The sequence below is a fragment of the Hyaena hyaena genome, unplaced genomic scaffold (genome assembly GCF_003009895.1).
Source record: "Hyaena hyaena isolate Hyena2069 unplaced genomic scaffold, ASM300989v1 scaffold_298, whole genome shotgun sequence".
Lineage (NCBI taxonomy): Eukaryota > Metazoa > Chordata > Mammalia > Carnivora > Hyaenidae > Hyaena > Hyaena hyaena.
In genome coordinates this window covers 2,032,072-2,056,870 of record NW_024080927.1, presented here as the reverse complement: position 1 = coordinate 2,056,870, position 24,799 = coordinate 2,032,072, and the positions used below count along the sequence as shown (strand labels likewise).

Below are 24,799 nucleotides of genomic sequence, written 5' to 3'. Positions count from 1 at the left end.
AGGCACACACCTGGTGGATAAAGTTGAACTATATAGGGTTTCTAAATTCTCTTTAGCTCCAGGAGTCTGGGGGCTCTCGATGGGAGCTGCCACGGGACACAGTGGCAGTGAGCACGGGTGCGAGGGCAGGGTCTGGCAATCTAGTGTGCTTACCCAGGTTGGGGGCTCCTTCAGCTCAATCCTAACATGGGCCTTTCGGTTCTTGTACACAAACTCCATCAGCTTCTCGGCATCTTTACCCCAGATCAACACCACCGGCCAAGTCAGCCCCAGGGGCTGCTGCAGCTGCAGGAGGGAAAGTGCCCACAAGGGCCGCTATGTCCTGACTTGTCCTTCCCCAGATGACTTTATCTCCCTCCATCCAGCTCCCTCTTCGGACACCCCAATGTCCCTGGGTACCTGCTCAGCAGCCGCTCGGTCCTCAGTGATGTCAAAGAGGACCGCACTGGCTCCTCGCTCCCCTGCCATCCGGGCCTGCAGAGACACATGGCAGAGGTCCGGCTGCGGTCAGAGAAGCACACGGCCCATCCGCCCATCCGTGCCCTGGCCTGTCCCTTCCTGGGACGCTGCGTGCACTTGCACCTCTGCACATTCATATATAACATGGGTGAGGGCTCTGTGGGACTAGGATCCGTGTCCTGCTCTCAGCTCCCCCAGGACCCACTCCCTTCAAAGACAACATTCCTTCCTTCCTTTCGTAATGGAATAAACCCTTAACAAGAGTTTAGTAGGTGTGTGGTAATGGACCTCACTCTAGAGCTAAGGACAAATAAGATATCGCCTGACCCTCAAAGTACCACAAGTCTGCCTTCACTAAGAAGTGTGAGAGCAGGGGCGCCTGGGTGGCTCAGTAGGTTTAAGTGTCTGACTTCGGCTCATGTCATGACCTGTGGTTTGTGAGTTAGAGCCCCATTGGGCTCTGTGCTGACAACTCAGAGCCTGGAGCTTGTTTCAGATTCTGTCTCCCTGCTCTCTGCCCCTCCCCTGCCCATGCTCTGTCTCTCTCTGTCTCTCAATAATAAATAAACCTTAGGGGTGCCTGGGTGGCTCAGTCAGTTAAGCGTCCAGCTTCAGCTCAGGTTATGATCTAGCAGTCTGTGAGTTCAAGCCCCGCATTGGGCTCTGTGCTGACAGCCCAGAGCCTGGAGCCTGCTTTGGATTCTGTGTCTCCCTCTCTCTCTCGGCCCCACTCCCACTCTGTCTCTCTCTCTCTCAAAAATAAATATACATTAAAAAAAAATAATAATAAGTAAATGTTAAAAAAAAAAACAACCACGAAAGTGTGAGAGCAGAAAGTAGGGAGTGACCAGAACCCCCTGCGGGAGTGGGGGGAGGATGACCAGTCCCCAGTACAGGGAAGGAAAGAGGGAGAAAAGACCAGTGGAGAACTCCTCCAGAACAGAGCTGGGCTTTCTGAGGTCAAGCCCTGCCTGACAAGAGGAGCCTGCAGGGCATTCCCTCAGGTCAGGTGGAGTTTCAAGGGCCCAGGACCCTGCTGTCACCCCAGGTCTCCATGGCAGAGCCCAGGCTCAGCCCATCTCTTGCTTTCTCTCTCCCTGCCACACTTTTCTGGCTCCAGTTCAAGGACTTAATGGAGTCTCTGTCCAGTGCTTTATCCCTCATCCCTTCCCTGAAGGTAGCACTGGAGCCTGGGTGGGGAGGCACCTGAGGGGCTATCACCACAGGGACACAACTGTGCAGTTGTGCACATGCATGCTTGCCAAGGCTCCAAGAGCAGGGTCTGGCCAACCAGGCAGAGCATAGCAGAGCCAGAAAGAGAGAGAAAGAGAGAGGAAAGCAGGAATCTAGAAGCTGGGTGTGGGGTAAGAGAACTGAGATAAGAGCCAGGGGTGGGGTGGAGGCGCAAGGGCAAAGGAGCCACAGACAGATACTGCCTTGCCTGGGTGTCAGCCTCCCTGCCTAGCACAGCTGCTCTCTGGCCTTTCTCCCCAAAGCACAGGCTCATCTTGTCCTGTTATCAGGCTGGGACCTGGTGCCCAGAGGGCCCTGCTGAGTCTTTGGGGCCTTCCTGCAGGCACTGAAGGAGTTAATCCCTCTGCCAGCAGTGGTGGCAGGAAGGGGAGCCAGCACTGGGGCTTACTCACACTCTCAGTGCTTTGATCTCTGCTTTCCTTCCCGGAGGGAGCCTGTCCGGGCAGGTCTCCTGCCAGGCAGGCCAGGGGAGCGGCTTGCTCCCCGATCTCTGCTCCCTACCCTACTCCCCAGGAGGCAGCAGGGGCCAGAGGGCCCCCTCAGAACCGGCAGCCCACAGGCAGGGGAGCCCAGGAAGAAGGTGGTGGAGACACTCAAGTGGGGCCCTGTTTTGGTCAGGAGGGTAACTTTCCTCCTTCCTCCCTCTCTCCCTCCCTCCCTCCCCGAGCTGCTGAGGAGGTGGGCTGGGCCCTCTACCAGCACCCAGGCCCAGCCCAGGCCCAGGCTCGCCAGCCTAATTGACTGGAAATTCACAGGACTCCAGAATGGAACTGCTGAAAAATTGAGAGGTCACAGCCTTCACTGTCCTCCTGGTCACTTTCTCCCAAGCAGTCCAGCCCAACTCGGTGACCCCAGGCAAAGAGAAGCTTCTGAACCCTCCAAGCCAGGGTATGGGAGCAGTACCAGAGGAAAAGGAGAGGGGCTCCCACTGCTAATGTCATAGTCTAGGACTTGGCCAAGGCATGGGGAGGTCACCTCAGCAGTCAGTGGATTGAGACTCCTGGCTCCTGCATGTTGCCAAGGCCTTATGTGTCTCCTGCCCCGGAGAACCTAGACCCAGCCTGGCCTGAAAGAGCATGAGAGAAGGGCACAGACCTCCTTCTCCAGAGATGTTCTTACTTACTCACCCCTCTCTCTTTGAAGGATTGGGGTAGGAACAGTAGAAAGTAATTACTCTGATGTTCAAACACCCCAGCCCATTATAGCCCATAATTACAAAGTTGTAAAAAGAGATCAAAGAGAGAGTACTGGCCAACAGGGGAAACAAACAGGACTTTCAAGCAGTGGGTACCTGTGTTCAGAGTTCTAGGAATCAAAAAGCAAGAGTTGGGGCCAGATGGCAGCCCACACTGGGGCTGTCTATGCTTCCCTCTGGTCCACATGACCTCAAGAAAGTGGGAAAGAGGGAGAAAAGAAAGCACTTCTTGGGAGACTGGAATCTGGAAGGCAAAGACAGTGGGACGGTCCTCTGCATGGGAAGACTCGGCTTTAGAAAAACTACCCAGAGATCTCTTTGGAAGCTGCAAAGAGTCAGCCAGCCATCTAGGGGAAGCAAGCAAGGCTGCCCACGTCCTGTAGCAACCAGGGCCAGTACACTTTAGGACTCGTACACTACCCTCTGCACTTCTCTGGACTATAGGTTTTCCTCTCTAGACACAGTGACAGTCTCTGTAATCTCCTTCTCATCAAAGATTGGCTAAGTACCTACTGTGGCCAGGGCACCAAGCCAGGGAAGGCCAAGCCCTCTAGAACAGCTCATTATCTAGTTGTAGAGACAAGACATATCCATAACATAATGCTGATAACATTCTAGAGTACAAATGAATGAAACAGACCAGTAGTTTCCAAACCCTTTTTCACTGCAGAAAGCCCAGCCCCCACACCACACCACACACCACACACACACACACACACACACACACACACGTGCATGCACGCACACACACAATCAGATGCAAATCTTCAATACACAAAACAGATAAGAGTGAGCTGAGTTTGAGGATGGGGGTGTGGTTAAGAAAGAGCTTTGGTTTCCCCCTCCCCACAAAGCACCTCACTGAAACCTGGCATGGACAGAGACCCTGGCAGCATGCCAGAAGAGAGGCATCTTCCCCTAATAGGCTAGCTGGGCTGAGCCAGTCAGGAAAGATTCACTAGAAGAGGGCAATTCATCTGGGCTTGAAAGCAAGGGTAGGAGGAAGTAGAAGGGATATTAACCTTTATTGAGACCCACTCTTCCCAGACTACTCAGGTTTGAGTCCCGAATTTGCCACCAACTATTAGCTGTTAGACTTTGGGCATGGTACTTAACTGCTGTGTGCCTCAGTTTTCCTTTCTGTAAATGGGATTATAATAGACCCTACTTCACAGGGTTGTTTTGTGAAGTTAATCTGTGTAAAGCTTTACTAAAGATTACTATGTACCCGGCACATAGTAGTTGTCCCCTAAGTATTAGTTATTGTTATATCAGCTATTACCCTATGCTTTGGGTATGTGATTTCATTCACTCCTCACAAAAATTCTGTAAGAGTCAATTATCTTGTTTTGAATTGAGGAAACTGAGGTTCAGAGAGACTGGACAACTTGTCTAGGGTCACACAGCTGACAGGTGGTGGAGGCAGGATTCCCACCCAGGGCTTTAGCCTTCCACATGCCTGGTTACCAGGTAGTGGTCTCCATGATAAGAGACTTGCCTCTAGAGCCAGTTCCTTCTGGCTAGAAGACCACTGATGTAGTCCAGGCATGAGGTGATAAGGGCCTGCGTAATCACAAGGATGGCTGTGGAGTTGCTAAAAGAGAAAGAGGAAACCAATTTGGATGACTAGATGGGGGAAGGGGTTGGTGGTGGTGACAAGAATGGAAGAGTCCAGAAAAATTATGGTGAGGGTTTCAGAGAAGATCAAGAGAGGTAACAATGAAAGAAAAAAAACCCCATCTTTTTAAAAGCATGGGATGATGATGCCAGTGATAACAATAGTGATATTATAATCATTCATTCAGTGATTACTATGTGCCTGGCATGGGACTAACAGCTTCCATCTGCACTGTCTAACTACTTTATGATGTAAGTCCCATTATTATTCCCCTTTTACAGATGAGGAAACAGAGGCCCAGAGAGGTCAGCTAAAATGTCCAGATCACACTGAGGAGCAGTGTGGATGCCAGGCTTCAGGCCCAGGGCTGTCTAGCTCGAGAGCCCCAGCTCTGTTGACGGTGATGACACCACTACTGCTAATAGGTATTCCAGAGTAGACTGATTGAGGTTAGCAGTTTTCAAACTTTTATCACTAAAACCATGTATTTTATCACTAAAGCCATATACTTTTTTTAACGTTTTACCAAACTAACTGCATTTATTATGTACAACCCATTTCCCTAGGAGATAAATTGTAACCAAAAGCAACCAATAAATATTTTAGTTAAGCCTGTCGCACTTATGAAATATTGGAAGTAGCTCAAAGACTCCATTACTACCTTCACAGACCTCCTTTGAGCCCGCAAATCCTAGGTAGGAGCTGCTTGGTCAGGTCAAAGGATGAAATCTGAGGGAAGCCTCAACCTGACCAGTTGGAGAATGTGGGGCTAGAGCTGGTCCTGTCCCACTGAGATGGGGGAGAAGCTGAGGAGACAGCGCAGGGGGAGGAAGCATGCGCAGTGACCGCAAAGGCTGCAGAAGAAAAACAGGTCCCAGGGCAGCAGCCAAAGTGCCTCTTCTAAACCCTTAACAGCTTTTTGTTCCTATGTTTTAGCTCAAGCACTATTTGATAGTTGACATACATCATTTTCATCCTCACAACGACCAGTGGGGTAGAAAATGAAGGTCCCATTTTATGGTGGTGGCCCCATAAAGTTAAAAAGAGCACCGACCACATGTTCCTTATTTCCTAGTGTCTGTACACATGCCTTACTCCTCCCACAGGACTGTGATCCTCCCGGGGGGAGAGAAGAAAGCCTCCCACATGGACAATTTCCTGCCAGGTTGCCCTGGGTCCACATGTATGTGAAATGCATACACTGCTTTAGGAGAACCTCAGAGCATCTCTGAGCCCTTCCTCCTCCATCTCTCCTCTCCCATCTCTGTATCTCACACACTCGCTCGCTCACTCACTCACACATACACTCTGCACTCACGTTCATATCACCTAACACCAGGCACTCATCTATCAAATGAGCAAATGAATAACATTTGCCCAAATTCTGTAAAGTAAGGGAAATGAAACAGCCCAAAGCAGTGTACCTTCAACCTAACAAAATTCTGCGGCCATCAAGGACCTGCTCAGTTTTACATAGAGACCACACTCTCCAGCTCCTCCAGGTGTGTCCTGGCCCCGGCTGCCCACATCCTCTGCAGCCCTCTGCTGCATCAGCATGGCCCAGGCTGGGAGAATATATCTCCACCCACCTGTGGGCACCCCATTCAGAATCCTGCCCACATCCTTGCCCCCTCCACGGGACCAGGTAAGAGCCCAGGCTGCTTCCTTGAGACTCATGGCTCAGGAAACAGCCCTCAGGAGGATGTGGAAATCAGAAGTTTGGGCCTGAGGACAGTGAGCAGGCACACTGGTTGGGAGTGTCACCGTCCTCTTTCACCACAGTGGGGAGCTGGACCCCTTCCCCCAAATCCACCTGAGTATGCCACACAGAAACTAACTATGCTCTGGCTTATATCACCAGGAGAATCTTTTCATATGCATTCAGCGTTCCCAGCCAAAATGGGAGGCAACAGAGCAGAGAGATTAAAAGCCCAGGTTTGAGAACTAGACAAGGCTCAGTTCAAATCACAGCTCCACCCCTTCCTGGCTGGGTCACCTGGCAAGTTAAGTTTTTCTTCTTGTTCTTCTTTTTTTAAGTTTACTTATTTACTTTTTAGTAATCTCTACACCCAACATGGGGCTCGAACTCACAACCCTGCAATCAAGAGTCACATGCTCCTCTGGGGTACCTGGGTGGCTCAGTCGGTTAAGTGTCCAACTTCGGCTCAGGTCATGATCTCAAAGTTCTTGAGTTCGAGCCCTGCGTTAGGCGCTGTGCTGACAGCTCAGAGCCTGGAATTCTGTGTCTCCCTCTCTCTCTGCCCTCCCCAGCTCATACTCTATCTTTCTCAAAAATAAAAAAAAATTGGGGCGCCTGGGTGGCTCAGTCTGTTAAGTGTCCAACTTCGGCTCGGGTCATGATCTCATGTTCGTGGGTTCGAGCCCCGCGCTGGGCTCTGGGCTGACAGCTCAGATCTTGGACCCTGTTTCGGATTCTGTGTCTCCCTCTCTCTCTGACCCTCCCCTGCTCACACTGTCTCTCTCTCTCTCTTTCTCGGTAATAAATAAAACATTAAAAAATTTTTTTAAATAAAGATAATTTTTTAAAAAAATTTAAAAAGTCACATGCTCCTCTAATTGAGCTAGCCACGTTCCCCAGTTACTTAAGTTTTCTGACCCTTACTTGCCTTACATGTCAAATAGAGAATAAAATGTCTAGCTTTCCTGATTGTTATGTAAAATAAATAATGTATAAAGAATCTGTCCACGTGGCACATGGTCAGCACACAGAAAAGAGTAACTAACGTTAGAGGAAAACAAATACAAATGTTCACAGGACCTTAGAGGTAGTGGGCCAGTGAGGGCCATGGCAAGCCCACGATGGTGGAAAGAGGGCAAAAGCCACCAGCTCCAGCCAATGATGCCCTGTGGAAATGTGGAGCCACCTGTTGGCAATCTTAGAGGAAGAATGTGAACTGTTTTTTTTTTTTTTTTTAAAGTTTATTTATTTGATTTGAGAGAGAGGAGAGGGAGCATGTGTGCACTCGTGAGCAGGGGCAGGGCAGAGAGAGAGGGAGAGAGAGAATCCCAAGCAGGCTCCTCACTCTCAGTATAGAGCCCAATGTGGGGCTTAATCTCATGAACCCTGAGATCATGATCTGAGCCCAAATCAAGAGTCTGATGTTTAATTGACTGAGCCACCCAGTCGCCCCAAGAATGTGAACTTTTTAAGGATAGGGTAATGGCTTCTGTGTCTGCTATTCTTGCATATGCTCAGTTAATATTTCTGGAAGATGGAAAAGTCCTTCAACTGATCCCCTCTTTGCTCTGATGCTGGTTAGGGGAAGGGGGTTAGGAATTTCAGGTGAAGGGGGAGGATACGGGGTGGGGCACCTGCTCTAGATGACAGTCAGAGGGGTTCTACTGGTAGACGATGGTTGGTGGGGAAAGGACGAAGGCCTGAATTTCCACCCCTCTCAGACCAGTCAAGAGTGAGGAAAACCTGAGCAAACTGGACACATCTCTCCTAGGTGAGAAGGGTACAGAGAACAAAGGGTCCTCCCACAGCCTGGAGCTGGGTGAAGTTCAGAGTGTGTGGGAGGTCAAGTGTGAACCTACCTTGCTGGCCAGTGACAGGCATGGGCGGGGGGCCCGTTGGGGACTCTCCAGCTTGACAATGCTGATGAATCCAGGCTCCAGATTGTCATCATCGCTGGCATTGCACAGGTACAGGGGGTGGGACTGCAGAGAGAGGGAGAGAGAGAGGTTAGGGAGGCTCTAGGGAGCACGAGCTGTGGGAGCTAAGCCCTTCTCCACTGTTCCAGTCAGGGACCAGGCAGGTCTCCCAGTGCTATGAAAGCATGGGCTTTCTTCTTATTTTTTTCTTTTCTCTTTTCTCTTTTCTCTCTTTCTCTTTCTTTCTTTCTTTCTTTCTCTTTCTTTCTTTCTTTCTTTCTTTCTTTCCTTCCTTCCTTCCTTCCTTCCTTCCTTCCTTCCTTCCTTCCTTCCTTCCTTCCTTCCTTCCTTCCTTCCTTCCTTCCTTCCTTCCTTCCTTTCTTTCTCATTCTTTCTTAACTAACTTACTCCCTCCCTCCCTCCCTCCCTCCCTCCCTCCCTTCTTTCCTTCCTTTATTTTAATTTACATCCATGTTAGTTAGCATGTAGTGTAATAATGATTTTAGGAGTAGAATCCAGTGATTCATCTCCTACATATAACACCCAGTGCTCATCCCAAGTGTCCTCCTTAATGGGCCTTCTTACTAAACTGCCTCAGAAGAAGCTAGTAACCATCAGTTGTCATTTCAGGGGTATTAGGGCCAAGGATACGTGGAGGTGGGGTGCAGGTAGGCATGAGGGGTGTCCAAAATGGGGACCTCAATGAAGAGCCTGCTGCAAATCTGCTCCAAACCCTCAAACTGCCACAGCCTCTCTCTCCTCCTCCTCCTTTCACCTGCTCCAAAACCCGAGGCTAAGAGCCCGTATCAGTGCCTTCAGAATCTTGCCTTCCTTCCATGCTCTCCCAGGGCAATGCTGGGTGCTGCCAGGTGCCTCCTGTCTCCTTTGTATGTCCCCTGACACCCCCACCTTTCCTGTGGTTTGGGTCTACTCACTCCATGCTTCCCCAATCCTTTCAATATCTTCCCTTGCTTCCCATCCTGAGAAAGCAGGGCACTGCCAGGGAAAAGACACTATCTGGGGATGAGGCTTGGCTAAGAGCCTTGAACATCACACTTCCTAGGAGCTCATCCTTTCCCTAGGAAAGATGCAGTGGAGATGAGCCAGCACATGTTCTGAAGGTGTGGGAGGGCCAGTCTGAGACCCTGAGCCCCTAGACCAGCTGGTGCAGAGCAATGGCTCAGGGGAAAGTGGGCCCACAGTGTGTTAACAGACCAGAGGGTTCCCCATCAGATGACAAGAGTGCCTTTCTGTTATATTTGCTTCTTACTCAAGATGACTCAAATACCCACTTGTATCTAATCTTTCCAGGGTGCTATGAGAACAAAATATGATTTATCTGGCCCTAGATAATCATGGGCCAGAAGTTCCTATGTGGCGGAAACCCAGCGTATCCTGCAAGCAAGGGGATTTTGTACACGGGAGGTGCCCATACTTCGTCTCCACTGCTGCTGAAGTCTAAAAGACTTCCAGAAAGAACCATCAGATGAACCAGAGAGCATTTTGAATTTATGAAGATGTTTGTCCTAGTGATGGATTTAAAAGTACAGTCACTTTTTGGGGGCAGGGGGTGCCTGACTAGCTCAGTTGGTGTGACTCTTGATCTCAGGGTTGTGAGTTTGAAGCCCACGTTGGGTGTGGGGATTATTTAAAAATAAAATCTTTTAAAATAACTAACTAAATAAAAGTGCAGTCACTTTTTGAAAGCACTTACATGTTATTTCTTCTCACTGTGTCACTGCAGTCCTTTGGACACAGTAGGGTCTCAAAACCAAGCACCACCTTGCTTTGAATTCTGTCCTTGTGAATACAAATCTTTGGGCAGGGGGAGTTGAGATGAGAGGGAGTTCCATTCTTGCTCCCAGAATTTAAGAATTACTCTGGTAGTGGCCAAAGTTTAATGTGGGAGAAATGCTATGAGCATCCCAACCTCACTCAGAAAAAGGTCAGAGCCCAGATTAGGGGTTATTCTCACTTCAGTGAAGCTTTAGCTCCTGTCTCAACAAGTTCCATTAGTCTGTCTGTCTGCCACTTTGCCCAACCATGCATCCATTCATTTCTTCATTCTACCAACACTGAGGGCCTACTTGGTGCCAGGCACTGTATAACGTGTTGGAGAATCAACAATAAATAAGATCGGCTCTTTGCCTTAAAAAAGCTCAGAAGACAAGTGTGCAAACACATTGCATTGTGATGTTGTGATGCTGTGGGAGGGCTCAAGGAGAGGGAACTAACTATCCCATGTGGAAGAGCAGAGTGACTTCAGTGAGTCCTGAGTAGGTAGAGTGCTGACCCACTGGGTCCGTGGGAAGGGGGAGGTACATTCCTGGCAGAGGCATGGAGGCAAAGGCAAGGGGTGAGGAGGGACTGCAGGCACTTAGGTCTGGTGTGGAGGGGAAGGCAGGAGATGAGGCCAGAAAAGTCAGCAAGCACCAGACCAAGAAGCAGACTGCGGATTTGTGTTTGAGAAAGGTCTCCCTGGTGATGAGAGAAGACTGTCTGGTGTAGTAAGGAGTCAGAAGTCCGCTGTTTCAACAGAACAAAAGATGTGAGATCTTCAGGAACTATAAATTGTAGCTATGGGAGTCTATTGCTTTGCTTATTTCCTCTACCACCACCCACAGTTCAGCTTTCTCCAGATAATTCCAACCTGCCTCTCACTGACCAGAGTGTCAAGTGAGGGGAAAAGTCACTTCAGAGAAGAGTTATCTTTTTTTTAACTTTTCTTTTTATTATTATTTTTTAAGTTGCGAGCTGATAAGAGGGGCAGATGGGGAGGGAGAGAGAACCTTAAGCAGGCTCCATGCTCAGCATGTACCCCAACATGGGGCTCGATGCCATGGCCCTGGGATCCTGACCTGAGCCTAAATCAAGAATCAGATGCTCAACTGACTGAGCCACTCAGGAGCCCCAAGAGTTGTCTTTAGAGGGGTGCCTGGGTGGTTCAGTCGGTTAAGTGTTCGACTTCAGCTCAGGTCATGATCTCATGGTTCGTGGGTTTGAGCCCCGCATTGGGCTCTGTGCTGACAGCTAACTCAGGGCCTGTAGCCTGTCTTCAGATCCTGTGTCTCCCTCTCTCTCTGGCCCTTCCCTGCTCATGCTGTCTCTATCTCTCTCTCAGAAATAAATAAAACATTAAAAAAAATTTTTTTTAAAAAGAGTTGTCTTTAGAGAAAGATTTGCAAATATTTAACCACTACTCTGCCTCCAGGCCCTCGCAGAGGTAACCAGTGTGTACAATGCAGTGCTATATTGTAGGATGCCTCTGAGGTGATGGAGGAGAAAAATCTTGGTGTGGAGTCACCAGACTTCCCTGATCCTGAAGGGACTATAGAAGAGGGAGGGGGAGGAAATGAACCATTAGTAAATGCCTCTTGCCTGCCAGGCCCTCTAGATGTTATCTCACTATGAGGTAGGTGTGATCATCTCCATTTAAACAAGAGAAAGAAGCTTAAGGCACAGGGAAGTTAAGGTCACACAAGATTAGAACCCAGGTCTATCTGACTCCAGCCTCTGAAGTCCTGTAACTCCAAATGAACCCAGAGTCAACCCTCCATTGTCCATGCTAATGGGGATGATGATAATGCTAGTTTACATTTATCGAGTAAATACAGTGGGACAGTGATCAGTCTAAGCACTTTTGTGTATTAACTCTTTCTATCCTCGTAACAACGCTATGAGGTAGAAACTACTATAGTCTCCATTTTAAAGATGAAGAAACTGAGGCATTAAGCAGTTAAATAACTGGCAAGGAAGAAGTAAAACTTTCATTATTTGCATATGACATGATACTACACGTAGAAAACCCAAAGACTCCACCAAAAAAGTGCTGGAACTGGTACACAAATTCAGTAAAGTCACAGGATACAAAATTAATGTATGGAAATCTATTGTACTTCTTTACACCAATAATGAAGCAGCAGAACGAAAAATTAAAAAATCAGTCCCATTTACAACTGCACCAAAAACAATACGATACCTAAGAATAAACCAAACCAAAGAAGACAACATGAAGAAATGGAAAGACATTCCATGTTCATGGATTGGAAGAATAAGTATTGTTAAAATGTCTATACTACCCAAAGCAATCTACACATTTAATGCTATCTCTATCAAAATATCAACAGCATGTTTCACAGAACTAGAACAAACAATCCTAAAATTTGTATGGAACCACAAAAGACCTCGAATACACAAAGCAACCTTGAAAAAGAAAAACAAAGCTCAAGGCATCACAATTACAGGCTTCAAGCTATATTACAAAGCTGTAGTCATCAAGACAGTATGGTACTGTCACACATAAAAATACATAGATCGATGGAACAGAATAGAAAACCCAGAAATAAACCCACAATTATATGGTCAATTAATCTTCGACAAAGCAGGAAAGAATATCCAGTGGGAAAAAGAATGTTTCTCCAACAAATGGTGCTGGAAAAACTGGACATCGGCATGCAAAAGAATGAAACTGGACCACTTTCTTATACCATATACAAAAATAAATTCAAAATGGATTACAGACCTAAATGTGAGACCTGAAATTATAAAAATCATAGAAGAGAGCACAGGCAGCAACTTCTTTGACATTGGCTATAGCAACTTCTTTTTAGATAGGTCTCCTGAAGCAAGGGAAACAAAAGTAAAGATAAACTATTGGGACTACATAAAAATAAGAAGCTTCTGCACAGTGAAGGAAACAATCATGAAACTAAATGGCAATCTAGCAGAATGGGAGTAGATATTTGCAAATGACATATCCAATAAAGGATTAGTATCCAAAATATATAAAGAATTTATACAACTCAACACCCTCCAAAAAAAGTGAACAATCTAATTTTTAAAAATGAACAGAAGACATGAATAGACATTTTCCCAAATAAGACATACAAATGGCCAAGAGACACATGAAAAGATGCTCATCATCACTTACCATCAGGGAAATGCAAATCAAAACTACAATGAGAAATCACCTCATACCTGTCAGAATGGCTGAAATCAACAACACAAGAAACAAAAGTTGTTGGCAAGGAAGAAGAGAAAAGGGAACCCTCTTACGCTGTTAGTGGGAATGTAAACTGATGCAGCCTCTCTGGAAAACAGTATTGGGGTTCCTCAATAAGTTAAAAATAGAACTACCCTACAATCTAGCAACTGCACTATAGGTATTTGCCCAAAAAAGGGATCCATGCACCCTAATGCTTATAACAGCATTATCTACAATACTCAAATTATGGAAACAGCCGAAGTGTCCACTGATTAATGAATTGATAAAGAAGATGTGGTATGTATGTGTGTGTGGGGGTATGTAGGTGTGTGTATGTGTATATATATATATATATATATATATATATATATATATATATATATATATATATAAGACATATATATATATAATGGAATATTACTCAGCCATAAAAAGAATGAAATCTTGCCATTTACAATAAAATGGGTGGAGCTAGAGAATATTATGCTAAGTGAAATAAGTCAGAGAAAGACAAATACCGTATGATTTCACCCATGTAGAATTTAAGAAACAAAGCAAATGAGTAAAGGGGTGGGGGGGGCGGGGGGGAAGAAAGAGAGGCAAACCAAGAAACAGATTCTATAGTTCAACCATAGAGAACAAACTGATGGTTGCCAGAGGGGAGGTGATTGGGGGTGGGGTGAAATAGGTGATGGGGATTAAGGAGTACACTTGTTGTGAGGAGCACCAGGTGATGTATTGAATCACTATATTGTACATCTGAAACTAATATTACATTATATGTTAACTAACTATAATTTAAATAAAAACTTAAAAAAGGTTAAGTAACATGCCCAGAATTACACAGCTGAGATCAGAAGAAATGGAAAGAAGTAGGATAAAGTAAAATAATAATAATAAACTAAGAATAGTTCCCATTTAACTTTGAAAACATGATACCTCCCCCAACTCATGAACAAGAAAATTTACCATTCTAATTTTACATTGCAAAACAAGTCCTTGAAATACTGGATTCTGTCCTAGGCCTTCCTCTCTTTTTACCCTCCATGCATCCCTATGTGACTCCAACCAATGAATGGGCTTTGGTTTCCATACAGAGGTCATTGATTACATATGTACAGCCCAGACCTTTCATAAGTTCCAGACCTTTATGTCCAACATGTAGGGCTTGGAGGTTTCTGCATGAAGAGCTTTATATTGGTTCTTTTTTTTTTTATGTTTATTTTTGAGAGAGAAAGAGAGAGAGAGAGTCAGAGTGTGAACAGGGGAGGGGCAGAGAGACAGAGAGACACTGTATCCAAGGTAGGCTCCAGGCCCTTAGTTGTCAGCACAGAGCCCAATACAGGGCTTGAGCCCACAACACATGAGATCATGACCTGAGCCAAAGTCAGAACCTCAACCAGTCAAGCCACCCAGGCGCATGAAGAGCTTTAAATGAGAAATTTTAAACTCAGCATATTCAAAATTGAAATAATCATTTAATCCCTCAAAACTGTCTCTCCAGTGTTCCCGATTTTAGGTATTGGAACCACTATCCACCTAAACAGATGTTGTCCACCTAGCCTCCTCTATCTCCTTCAGCCCTACCCCCACCAGCAGCAGCCACCAATCACCAGCTTCTAACAATTCCATCTCCCAAACATGTCTCTTATTTGTCCTCTTTCTTCCATTTCCACTCTGGCTACTCTAATACAGGCCACCATCTCTGTTGTTCCAATTTACTGAAATAACCTCTTACCTGGGATCATTTCACCCCTCTCAGTTCTACACACTGAAGCCAGAGTGATCTACAATGCTAACTGGAGTGTGTCATTCTTCCACGTTAAGCTCTTAAAAGGTTTCTCATAGCTCATGGAATAAAGTCTGTATTTATAAACATGGCTTAAAAGGCTCTGCCTGCTCTGGGCTCATGCCTACACACCTTGCCTCATGGCTTCCCATTCCCTTTCCATACTTCTTCTCCCCCCTTGTAAGCCATGGTCCAGAAATGTGTTTCATGTCTCTAAACACTTCTGGCATCTGCTGCTCTGTCAGAATAGGTCAGAGGCCCTTCTCTGGACCCTCTTAGCACCCTGTCTTCCCCCATCACAGACTTATGCAGTGGTATTTCAGTTGTTTGCTTACTTCCCTCTCTCTCCAGGCTATAACTCATCTCCACCTCCCCTTCAGTGCCTGCCATACAGTAGGTACTCAGATCAATTTTTTTTCCATTAAATGTTGATGGTCTACAACCAGATAGCTGACAGTTAACTCTAAAGGCAACACAATGCACACCAAAATTCTGGTAATGATGGCTTTGGGAGAGGATTTAGAGAGGAGATTGTGAAGACAGACTTTGGTGTTTTGCTTTGAACATTTCAATCATAGATATTAATTTGAGTTTTGCTTTTTTGCTGTTGTGGAAGAACAGAAAAGAACAAGAGCTATTTATATTTTGTGTCTTTTCTCTTCTGCCAATCCAAGAAGAGAGTTTCTCGTTCTATTTCCCTGCCTCAGGGGAATTTGCCCAAAGCAAGTGTTGCTAAAGACCTATCTTCCTGGCTTTTGTGAAAGACTGAACTCCTTGAACAAAATGTGAGTGTCCTGAAGGCAGAAAGGAGTGTGTATTGGAGGGGAGGTGTTAGAGTCCCTGGAATCCTGGGGAATGGGGAGAGAAGGCTGGGGATAAGCCAAGATGTGGGAATCTTCATACTGTGCCCCAGAAATAGTAGACCCCAGAAGGCTGGACCCAGGCAAAGATGATGTGTCTACATGGATTTCAAGGGAACACTTGGGCGTATTTGTGGTGACCAGCATGGACAAATATTAGAGGGGTGTCTTAGATATTTGTTTTCGCTGCTCTGTGAGAGGAAGCGCTCAAGAAAATCTATTTCTTGTACGGTTACATTTGTGGTATGAAAACCATACTCACTACACTTTTGTATGGTTGGACTCTTTTACACTAAGACTTTTTCAAGTATGCTCAGATTAAAAACAAAACCAAGTATTAAAAAAAAAAAAAAAAAAAAGGCCATTCAACCAGGACACTGCTTATTACCTAGCAAGGCAGTTTTAGTCTTCCTTGGGTGTAACACAAGCTGTCTTTGCTCCCTCCTGCAGAGAATTCTAGCTGGGAAGAGGGCCCCTGAGAAGAAAACAGATCCAAATGTACCTGCCTCCTTAGGATGCAAGGTCTCCTAATAAGGAGATGTCACCTGCTCTCCCAGTGACACCAGGAGACAGCCAAGGGAATTGGCTGGTGGGATTCAGGGAGGGTGTGAATGGGGAAGGGCCCCTGAAAACTGGATGGGCTTAAGAATTGGCTATCTGTGACTTCTTGAAAAGTCAGGAGCTGGAATGTCCCTGTCCCAGACACTGCCTTGAGGGGCAAATTAAGAGGAGCCTGAGTTTGCTCTCAGGCTGAGAACTCAGCTTTGCACAAATATTTTCTATGCCTGTGTAAAGATGTGAATACCATCCTTTAGTGGTATGCATTGTACTTCATATTCTCGGATCAATCTGTTCTCTAGGTCTCTGTCCTCCTTCTTCATTAGTTCTGATTTTCCCTTCCCTTCCAAAATAGGCCTAAGGCTCAAATTCTGACTCCACCATCTGCCTGTGTAACCCTGGACAGGCTACCTAGGATTTCTGAGCCTCATATTCTTCACCTACAGAATGGGATGATTATCATGTAGACTGGAGATAATGGATATAATAACTGCCTAGCACAGAACCCGACACTCAATAAGTGCTCATTAAACAGTTGTTATTATTGTATTTGCAATAATAAAATCTCTCCTTATTGCTGGAAGGGACAAAGACCTTCTTCTGACTGCTACTCCCTTGGCGACTGTCAACAGTGCCTCTGAATGCCAGTGTTCTACAAGGCTCAGGCTGGGACAGCTCATTATCCACGGTCACTTCCCCCTGTGCTCAGCCCTCCAAACCCCACTGAACAAGCTCTTCCAGTTCTCAGCCCGCCTCCTTCCCATGAAGGAGGCCATGTGATCTCATTACCTCCTCACAAAGGGCATTCCAGGGCTCAACTGAGCCCCAAACTTAATGCTGGTCTTTCTTTATCCACGGCATCTCCTCATCTTGGGGTGTGTGCTTTTGCAAGCAATTCTTTACTGTCTCTTGTTTCCAGCCACCCTCCTCCCCCCACCTCTGCTGCAATAATCTCTTAGTTCTCTGATTCCACATACGGACCTTCACCCAGGCCTTGGACAGGTAACTTTACTGCCTGCTACAATTTTGCCTTTGTAATCAGGAACACTGGCCAGGCATCAAAGGCACCTTTCCCCCCATTTCCTCTTTTCAGATTTTGTAATCATTCTCTCCTATGCAACTTCCATTACCTGAACTTAGAACTACCTGACTCTTATCTCCAGCAGCAGGACACACCAGCATCATAAAGTCAAGCTCCTGTAGCTCGGGAGTTGGGAAAAACAGAACAGCTTCAAGCTACTGCTTCCCGACTACAGCACCAGAATAGCCTCTAAAGCCCAGTTTGGTCACCTTGTCCTTTATTGAAAGAGGTCAATCTCATATCCACAGGTTAGATCCTAATGGTGATTGTTTAGCTTGGATTTGGAAACCTCTAGACCTCATTCTCTTTCTTACCTTAGCCTATTACTGTCTGGGACGACTGAGGTTCCTACTGAATTAAGTTGGGAGGCTGGGAAATTGTCAAAAGGAGTTTCCCTTTATTCTGTTAATTTTTTTTTTTACAAGGAAAATATACTCCTGCTTGACTGTGTAATTTTTTAAGGTACAAAAGAAAATAATGTTGGTGGGGCTAGAGCACCACGACCTTGGGCCCCTGATGAGAGTGAACTGACAGAGAAAAGATGGGTGACAGAGGCCTCCAGTGTTTCTCACTGGATCCAGAAGACCTCCCCAGTGGACAGGTGTGCTGGTAAGCAATGGTGTGACAAGAGAAGAACTGAAATGAGGTGCCAGCTTCCAACAGGAAGTAGTGGGGACAAAGGCTGAGGGGAAAAATGAGCTCATCAAAAGTCCAGTCTGGGGCTTTGCATTTCGGAGGCCCTTAGTCTTTGCTGGAATAATGAATAAAATTTTATTTGAATCCAGTTGCCATACAGTTTATAAAAAGATGTGATTTGCTAACAGCTGAGCCTGGTTCATGCCTATAAGGGACCTTCAATACTTCCTTTTACAGATGAGGAACGTGAGACTCAAGTCACAGACTGCCCATGGTTACACAGCTAGTCAAATCCTGGAGGTCTCCAGAATTTGATCCCAGTACCCTGTGTATCCCACCATATCACCTCCAGATATATGCAATGGGAAGTATTCTGTGCGGTACAACAAACATTGCTGAGTACTATGGTGCATGGATGAAAGGCTTCATTACCTCCACTTCCAGAATGTTCAAACTTGAATCATTCTTAGTAACAGGACAGAAGCAAGGTCTGTCTGCTCATTTTCCCTCCAGGCCTAGGCTCTTTCTGCCCAGCAGCCTCAGCTTCCTTCCTCTCCTCTAGGGCCTATCTCATCTCTTCTCCCAGCCACAACAAAGACAGCCAGATCCAGGGGCACCAGGGTGGCTTAGTCGGTTAAGCGTCGACTTTCACTTAGGTCATGATCTCGCGGTTTGTGGGTTCGAGCCCCGCGTCGGGCTCTGTGCTGACTGCCAGCTCAGAGCCTGGAGCCTGTTTCGGAGTCTGTGTCTCCCTCTCTCTCTGACCCTCCCCTGCTCACGCTCTCTCTCTCCTAGAAATAAATAAAAATATTAAAAAAAAAAAAAAAAGCCAGATCCAGACACTGCTCAGAGATGCTTTCCAAGTGAATAGTCCATGTTTGTTTGCTTAGGATGAGAAAGGTGTGTCCTGAAATTAGAGGTCACAGAAGCTTGGACCCAAAAAATGGTCATTCAGCCAGACTACAATTTCCTTCACTGTCTCGCTTCACATTCAAGACTTCATTATTCAGTTCTAAAATTCACCTATCCTCTGGGGCACCTGGGTGGCTCTGTCAGTTAAGCGTCCGACTTCAGCTCAGGTCATGATCTCAAGGTTCATGGGTTCGAGCCCCATGTTGGGCTCTGTGCTGACAATTCAGAGCCTGGCGCCTGCTTCAGATTCTGTGTCTCCCTCTCTTTCTCTGCCCCTCCCCCCACTCATGCTGTCTCTGTCTCTCAAAAAATAAAGTTTAAAAAATTATTTAAAAAATTCACCTATCCTCATCTCAGATCCTATCCAAGCTCCATGATATAGATGTACCTCGTGACCTTAAAATGGCTCCCATGGTGGGGTTTTTCTGACCCCACACTCTTCTTGGCATCTATGTATGGGTGGTTCACAGGGTCATAAGCAGAGTCATGGGCAGGAAGAAGAAAGGGAGAAGAAAGAAGAAAGAGCTTTAAGTTGCTTTTGAAATAAACTGTTATCAGAGAAGCTTATTTGGCAATAATCAGACAGAGAGAAGGAGAAAAATCTGAGCCACCCAAGAGGTAGAGCTTTTGTCCATTATATTCCCACACAGAAACCGGGTTTGTCCTGACTCAGCCAAGAATGACCTTTAGTTATAGGGGCACCAGGAAACTACTCAAGAAGTTAGGAAGAAAGGAGAGGGAGCCCACTAAATATGTTAGTTACATCAGTGCTCTTTAGAAGAAAACTATGAAATAGGATACCCAAGTTCTCAGGCCCACAAAGGTCAAGACCTTAGAAGACACCTCAGTCGCAAAGTTTGAACTCCTTTCCTCCACCAGGTGAGGATCTCAAGTATCAAATCTCCAAGACTCCTATGTTAAGATGTCCTGAAATGTCAGTTGAGTTCTGCTGCTCAGTTAGTGACCACTGTCCCAGGGAGATCCTACCGCCTTCACTGACCTCCATCTTACAGGAAGCAACACTTGAGGCCCCTCATTTACCTAAGTCTTGTTAAAAGAGGTCATCTGCAGAAAAGCTGAGGTCTTGTCACCAGTGGCAGTATTGCTAGGGCAATCCTTGCCCTTAAATTTCCAGGATAAGGGGCTCAGGAGGCTTTGGCCAGTGCCCCTCCCAGGGATGGCCTCAACTCTTACTATAGTAAGGTAGTTAACTGCACTCCCACAAGTGCTCCAACTTAACCCAATGTGCTACTTACAAACAGCCTTGACACAGTCTGCTTTACGATTTTGCTGTTCTTGTTGCAGCCAAACTCATGCCAGAGATGATGGTATGAATTTAGAAATCTGCTGGAAGCAGTGTTGGTGTTGTTTTTAAGTAATTATTGACGTTAAGATTTTAATGCTGAAAAGACCAAAGACTAAAACCAGACAGCCCTTTTAAAAAAAAGACCAAAGAAATGAAACTCGAGGAAATCAGATTATTTAAATATGCCAGAGGCATAGCAGGACTACTAGTAGAACTACTCAAGTATTTCTAAATTTGGTAAGTTTTAACGCAAGAATGCGAAATAGATAAATTAATCTGGTTATTTCACACATTCCGTGTCTTTCAGGTTAGTCTCCTGCTCAGAGGTTGTAGGGATTTCAAGTCACTCTGCACACTCTGTTCCAGTCGACTATGACTGGCTGGCCGCGGTGCTTTGAGTCCTTTGAGGGCAGATATTGTATCCGGATGGGCCAATTCAATGAAATCTATGCTCGGGTTTTAACTGCCACATTGTGAGTGGTGATGAGAAGTTACGGCATTTGCTTGGCTGATCCTAGTCCCCAGCTCCTCGGCAGTTAACACACAAGACTGCATTTACATTGGAAAGGGGAGCGGGGGATGGAGCATGGGCCTAGTTGTACTTAGAAATTACATTATGAGGGGAAGGACAAAATTATTCAAGCCACCAGCCAACTCAGATGCCCGGAGTCTCTCCTCAGAAGCCACTGGGGGTTGAGACCAGGCCAAGGAGGCTTCTGTTCAGAAGAGGCAACAGTCAGAAGAGGCTTGTGTTGGAGACAACCCAAAGGCTCCAGACTGACTGCTGACAGCCCTTTGACCACAGCTCTGAATCCCTGTCCATGGGGTGGCCCTGGGGAAGAGGCCTGCTTTGGGGGACTGTTTAATGATTTGCCAGCAAAGAGCAAGGCAAACAGACTGCTGGCAGCTTCCTGGATGCAACAGGAGAGTAGATTTTTATTCCCACCCACGGTGTAGCCTTCCAGGCAGGAGATAAAAGAAAAAGTGAAAGATGGTGTTGCGAGAGCCTGGAAGGGATTGCCATTTGGGGCTCAGCACTTCCCTGGGTCTCCGTGGATGGTGCCTGGATATCTTAGCATCAGTGCCAGTTGGTATTTCCATCCTCCGAATATTTTAGTAATTCCTTCTCCTCCACCTCCGCCAAAGATTTTATTTTTAAGTAATCTCTACGCCCAACATGGGGCTTGAACTCATGATCCTGAGATCAAGGAGTCACATGTTCTTCTGACTAAGCCAGCCAGGTGCCCCAATTTTAGTAACCACTTTTTAAAAAAATATTTATTTTGAGAGAGAGAAAGAGAGAGAGAACAGAGAGAGAATCCCAAGCAGGCTCCACTCTGTCAGTGCAGAGGCCAATGTGGGGCTCAATCTCACAAACCATGAAACCATGACCTGAGTCAGATGCTTAACCACCTGAGCCACCGAGGTGCCCCTACTAATTCCTAATAGCAGCATCTCTTGGTCTCCTAGGAACTAAAGAGTAAGATATGTAAGTAGCCTCTTATGGCAGGGTTCTAGGAGTTAAAGAGAATGAAATCAGAAAAAAACAGTCTCGGCCCTAAGAAATCTTTTACAAAAAAATGTAGCAGCTGGGAAAGTAGTTTGGTTCTTTGATAAATTCCTTTTACTTTCTCCTCGTGGGCCTTTCCCTATCTCCTTGGCTCTGCATGGAAAAAAAAAGTGGTACCTCCCCTTCCTCTGGGGGCCAAAGACTCCAAGGTCTAAGTCCTGCAGCTCTCCACCTCTTTTTGCCCTCAACCTTCCGGCCTGGTCTTCTCTACTCTTCAAACCGGGCTTCAGTCTCCAGAATTAAACACTTTTCCCATTGCTCCTCTAAGGTGATATATTCAAAATTCTTCTTCTTTTCTGTGTTTGTTTACTTGGGAGGGGGGAGAGAGAGAGAGAGAGAGAGAGAGGCAGAGATATATAGAGGATCGGAAGTGGGCTCTGTGCTGTCTGCAGAGAGCCCGACGTGGGGTTGAACTCACAAACTGTTAGATCATGTATGACCTGAGCCAAAGTCAGACACTCAACTGACTGAGCCACCCAGGGGCTCCAGATATATTCAAAATTGTTAAATGACACTTAACGTCTTACAGTTATATCAGTAGAGTGCCTGATTCTTAGATTTCAATAAAATATTAGTCCTTTCCTCCTCCCTCTAATGTAGATCCTGAGCTACTTCAAGTCAGGGACTAGGCCTTATTCATCACTTAGCACAATGTCAGGCACACGGTAGATATGAAGAAAACAATGCATGCAGGTTGAATAAACAGATGTGAGATCAAATAAATTGGTGGTTGCCTTGTCATTTGATCAGGACATGCTTCTTTTCAGATTTCTATTTTCTCTTCAAAAACCTTCTTTACACTCCCTATAAGTTAAAGTTTTAAAGGCAGCTTTTACAGTATTTTGACTTCTTACCAAGGGAAAGGTCATTTCCTTCCCTTTTATATCATGCCCAAATCTCCTCCATAACCCTGAACAAAATTCACTTCTTTTCGGAAAAACCTTCCCGCTTAATAACCTATCCTCAGTTACTCTTTTATTGTCTTCCTCAGTATCAACGTGCTGAGTTGAGCATAAGCCTTAAGGGAGAGAAAGCACCTCCCCTGCCAAAAAAGAGAATAAGCTCCTGCTTTCAAGAGACAAAAGCTGAAGAGTAAATCTACGGCCATGCATACGTGCGTGCGCGTACAAGTGGCGCAAGCCCATGTGTCCAACACTACATAGGACATACACATTCAGGGGGCCCAGCACACAGTTATGAGCGAATGCAGAACGAATGCGCAAACTAACTTTTTCTTGTGCTTTGTTTTGGAAGTGCTCTCTTGTCCTTCGGGCCCTTCGGTCTAATCTCCCAAATCTGATGGGAAGCTCCTTAAGAATAGGGACAATTGAGAAACTATTAAAAACAATTTTATTTATTTATTTTTATCCCCATAGTGTTGATTCAAAGAAACTCTTAGGCCCCCGCACTGGCCTTAGGCCACAGTGCTGGCTGAGTGTCTCTGGTGAACTTCAGTTCCTACCAAGATTTTATGAGGTCTCAGGCAAGTGATCTGCATGGAAAAGGTCTGGAAAAACTCAGAGTTGATTTACTCCCAATAGTACTCTTTTTTTTGAGTGGGTCAGATTAACATTAAATGAAGTAATACATTTAAATAACAGTTTTCTTACCTTAAATGGAATGAGAGATGAATTATATTTCTTTCCTCCATCCTTAAATTCTTTAAAGTTGAAGTGTCTGAAGCCCAAAGTTTAAAGACTTCAGTTGAGGAGCCACATGGGTTTCAGCTTCCCTGCAGCCTGCTCAGCCCTCTGGCCTGCTCTGGTCCTGAGGACGTAAGCGGGCCACCTCACGCCAAATGTGGTTATATGTTCAAATATTCCAAACATCCCCTGACTTGCTCTTTGTGAACTATGAGTTCTTTGTTGCTTCCTAACTGCTCAAACCTCTTTATTTTTCTTGCTAAGTACAGATGGTCAGAGATATGAAAAGATAATCAAAGTGCTGATAAATGGAAGAGGAGTCTTCTCAGTTATCAGGCTGGGTCTGCAGAACAGAAGTTCCTGTTTTCAATTCTCAGGACACTCGGAGAGGTGCCATCACCAGACTCAGTGGGTAAGGGAAGTACTTGGAGGGTCAGCAGGGAGGGGAGCCAGATTCCTGAGTTGAGAGTTCACAGGGCAATGAGGATCAATAGCAGCACTTCTGATTAGTACACTGTTATCAAGGTACAAAGCAACACTACCCTTTGTCCTTTTATTTTTACTCTGCTAATGGAATCATTTGCCCTGAATTAAGACTATTATCGGCTTTGATGCTGCGCTTCCTATTAGCAAAGTGCTTTACAATCCTTCATTAGCTATTTTATTCTCCCTTTATTAGTACCACCCATTTCGCAAATTAGGTTGAAGAGGCAACACAATGCATATTGGGCTTGCAACCAGGAACCCTGAAATCTGGGCATGGATTTCCTGTACTAAGTATAACGAGAGATGTGGCAGACCATAGGAAGAGTCACAGAGTTAAGGAATAAAAGCGTCAAAATTACAAGAGCGTTCTTGAGAAATAAACGTCAAGACCTCTATTTTGCCAGCAGTAAAACTGAGAGCTCTCACCAGTTTAAATTTAAAATGTGATCACCAAACACATCTTTAATAGGGAAACAGTTCTCCTGGTTGACTAACTTCCTCCATAACAAAATTGAAAACAGAAAGGAAAAAGAACGTGTCTGAACCTAGTGGTGCCAGTTGATCCCTAAGAAAAGGGATTGATGCTAAAGCAAGACAAATATTGCTGACTTAACTTCTGACTTGTGGAATATCCCTTCTTGACACCCTCCCTACTGTTCTTCGTGACATAATGCCGTTCTAGTTTTTCCACTTCTCTGACTGTCTTATTTGTTGCCTCTGCCTTCCTCTTTTCTTCTTCCTCTCATTTAAATATAAGCATATTTTATCTGATTTCTATTACCTTTCTTCTGGGGTTCTTATTCACTCTAATATCTTCAATGCTAATTCCAAAA

At 45.6% G+C, this 24,799-nt stretch overlaps 1 protein-coding gene across 2 annotated transcripts in view; it reads right to left on the bottom strand.

Annotated features, from left to right (window-relative positions):
• Positions 1–24,799, bottom strand: part of RNF43 (ring finger protein 43) — a 65,216-nt gene that overhangs the window by 8,852 nt on the left and 31,565 nt on the right. For both annotated transcript variants that reach the window (XM_039247349.1, XM_039247347.1), the window contains 3 exons: positions 8,085–8,207; positions 400–474; positions 154–285 (listed from right to left, as the gene is read on the bottom strand). In XM_039247349.1, coding sequence (XP_039103280.1) covers positions 154–285; positions 400–474; positions 8,085–8,207 — 330 coding nt within the window. The remainder of the gene's footprint in view (positions 1–153; positions 286–399; positions 475–8,084; positions 8,208–24,799) is intronic.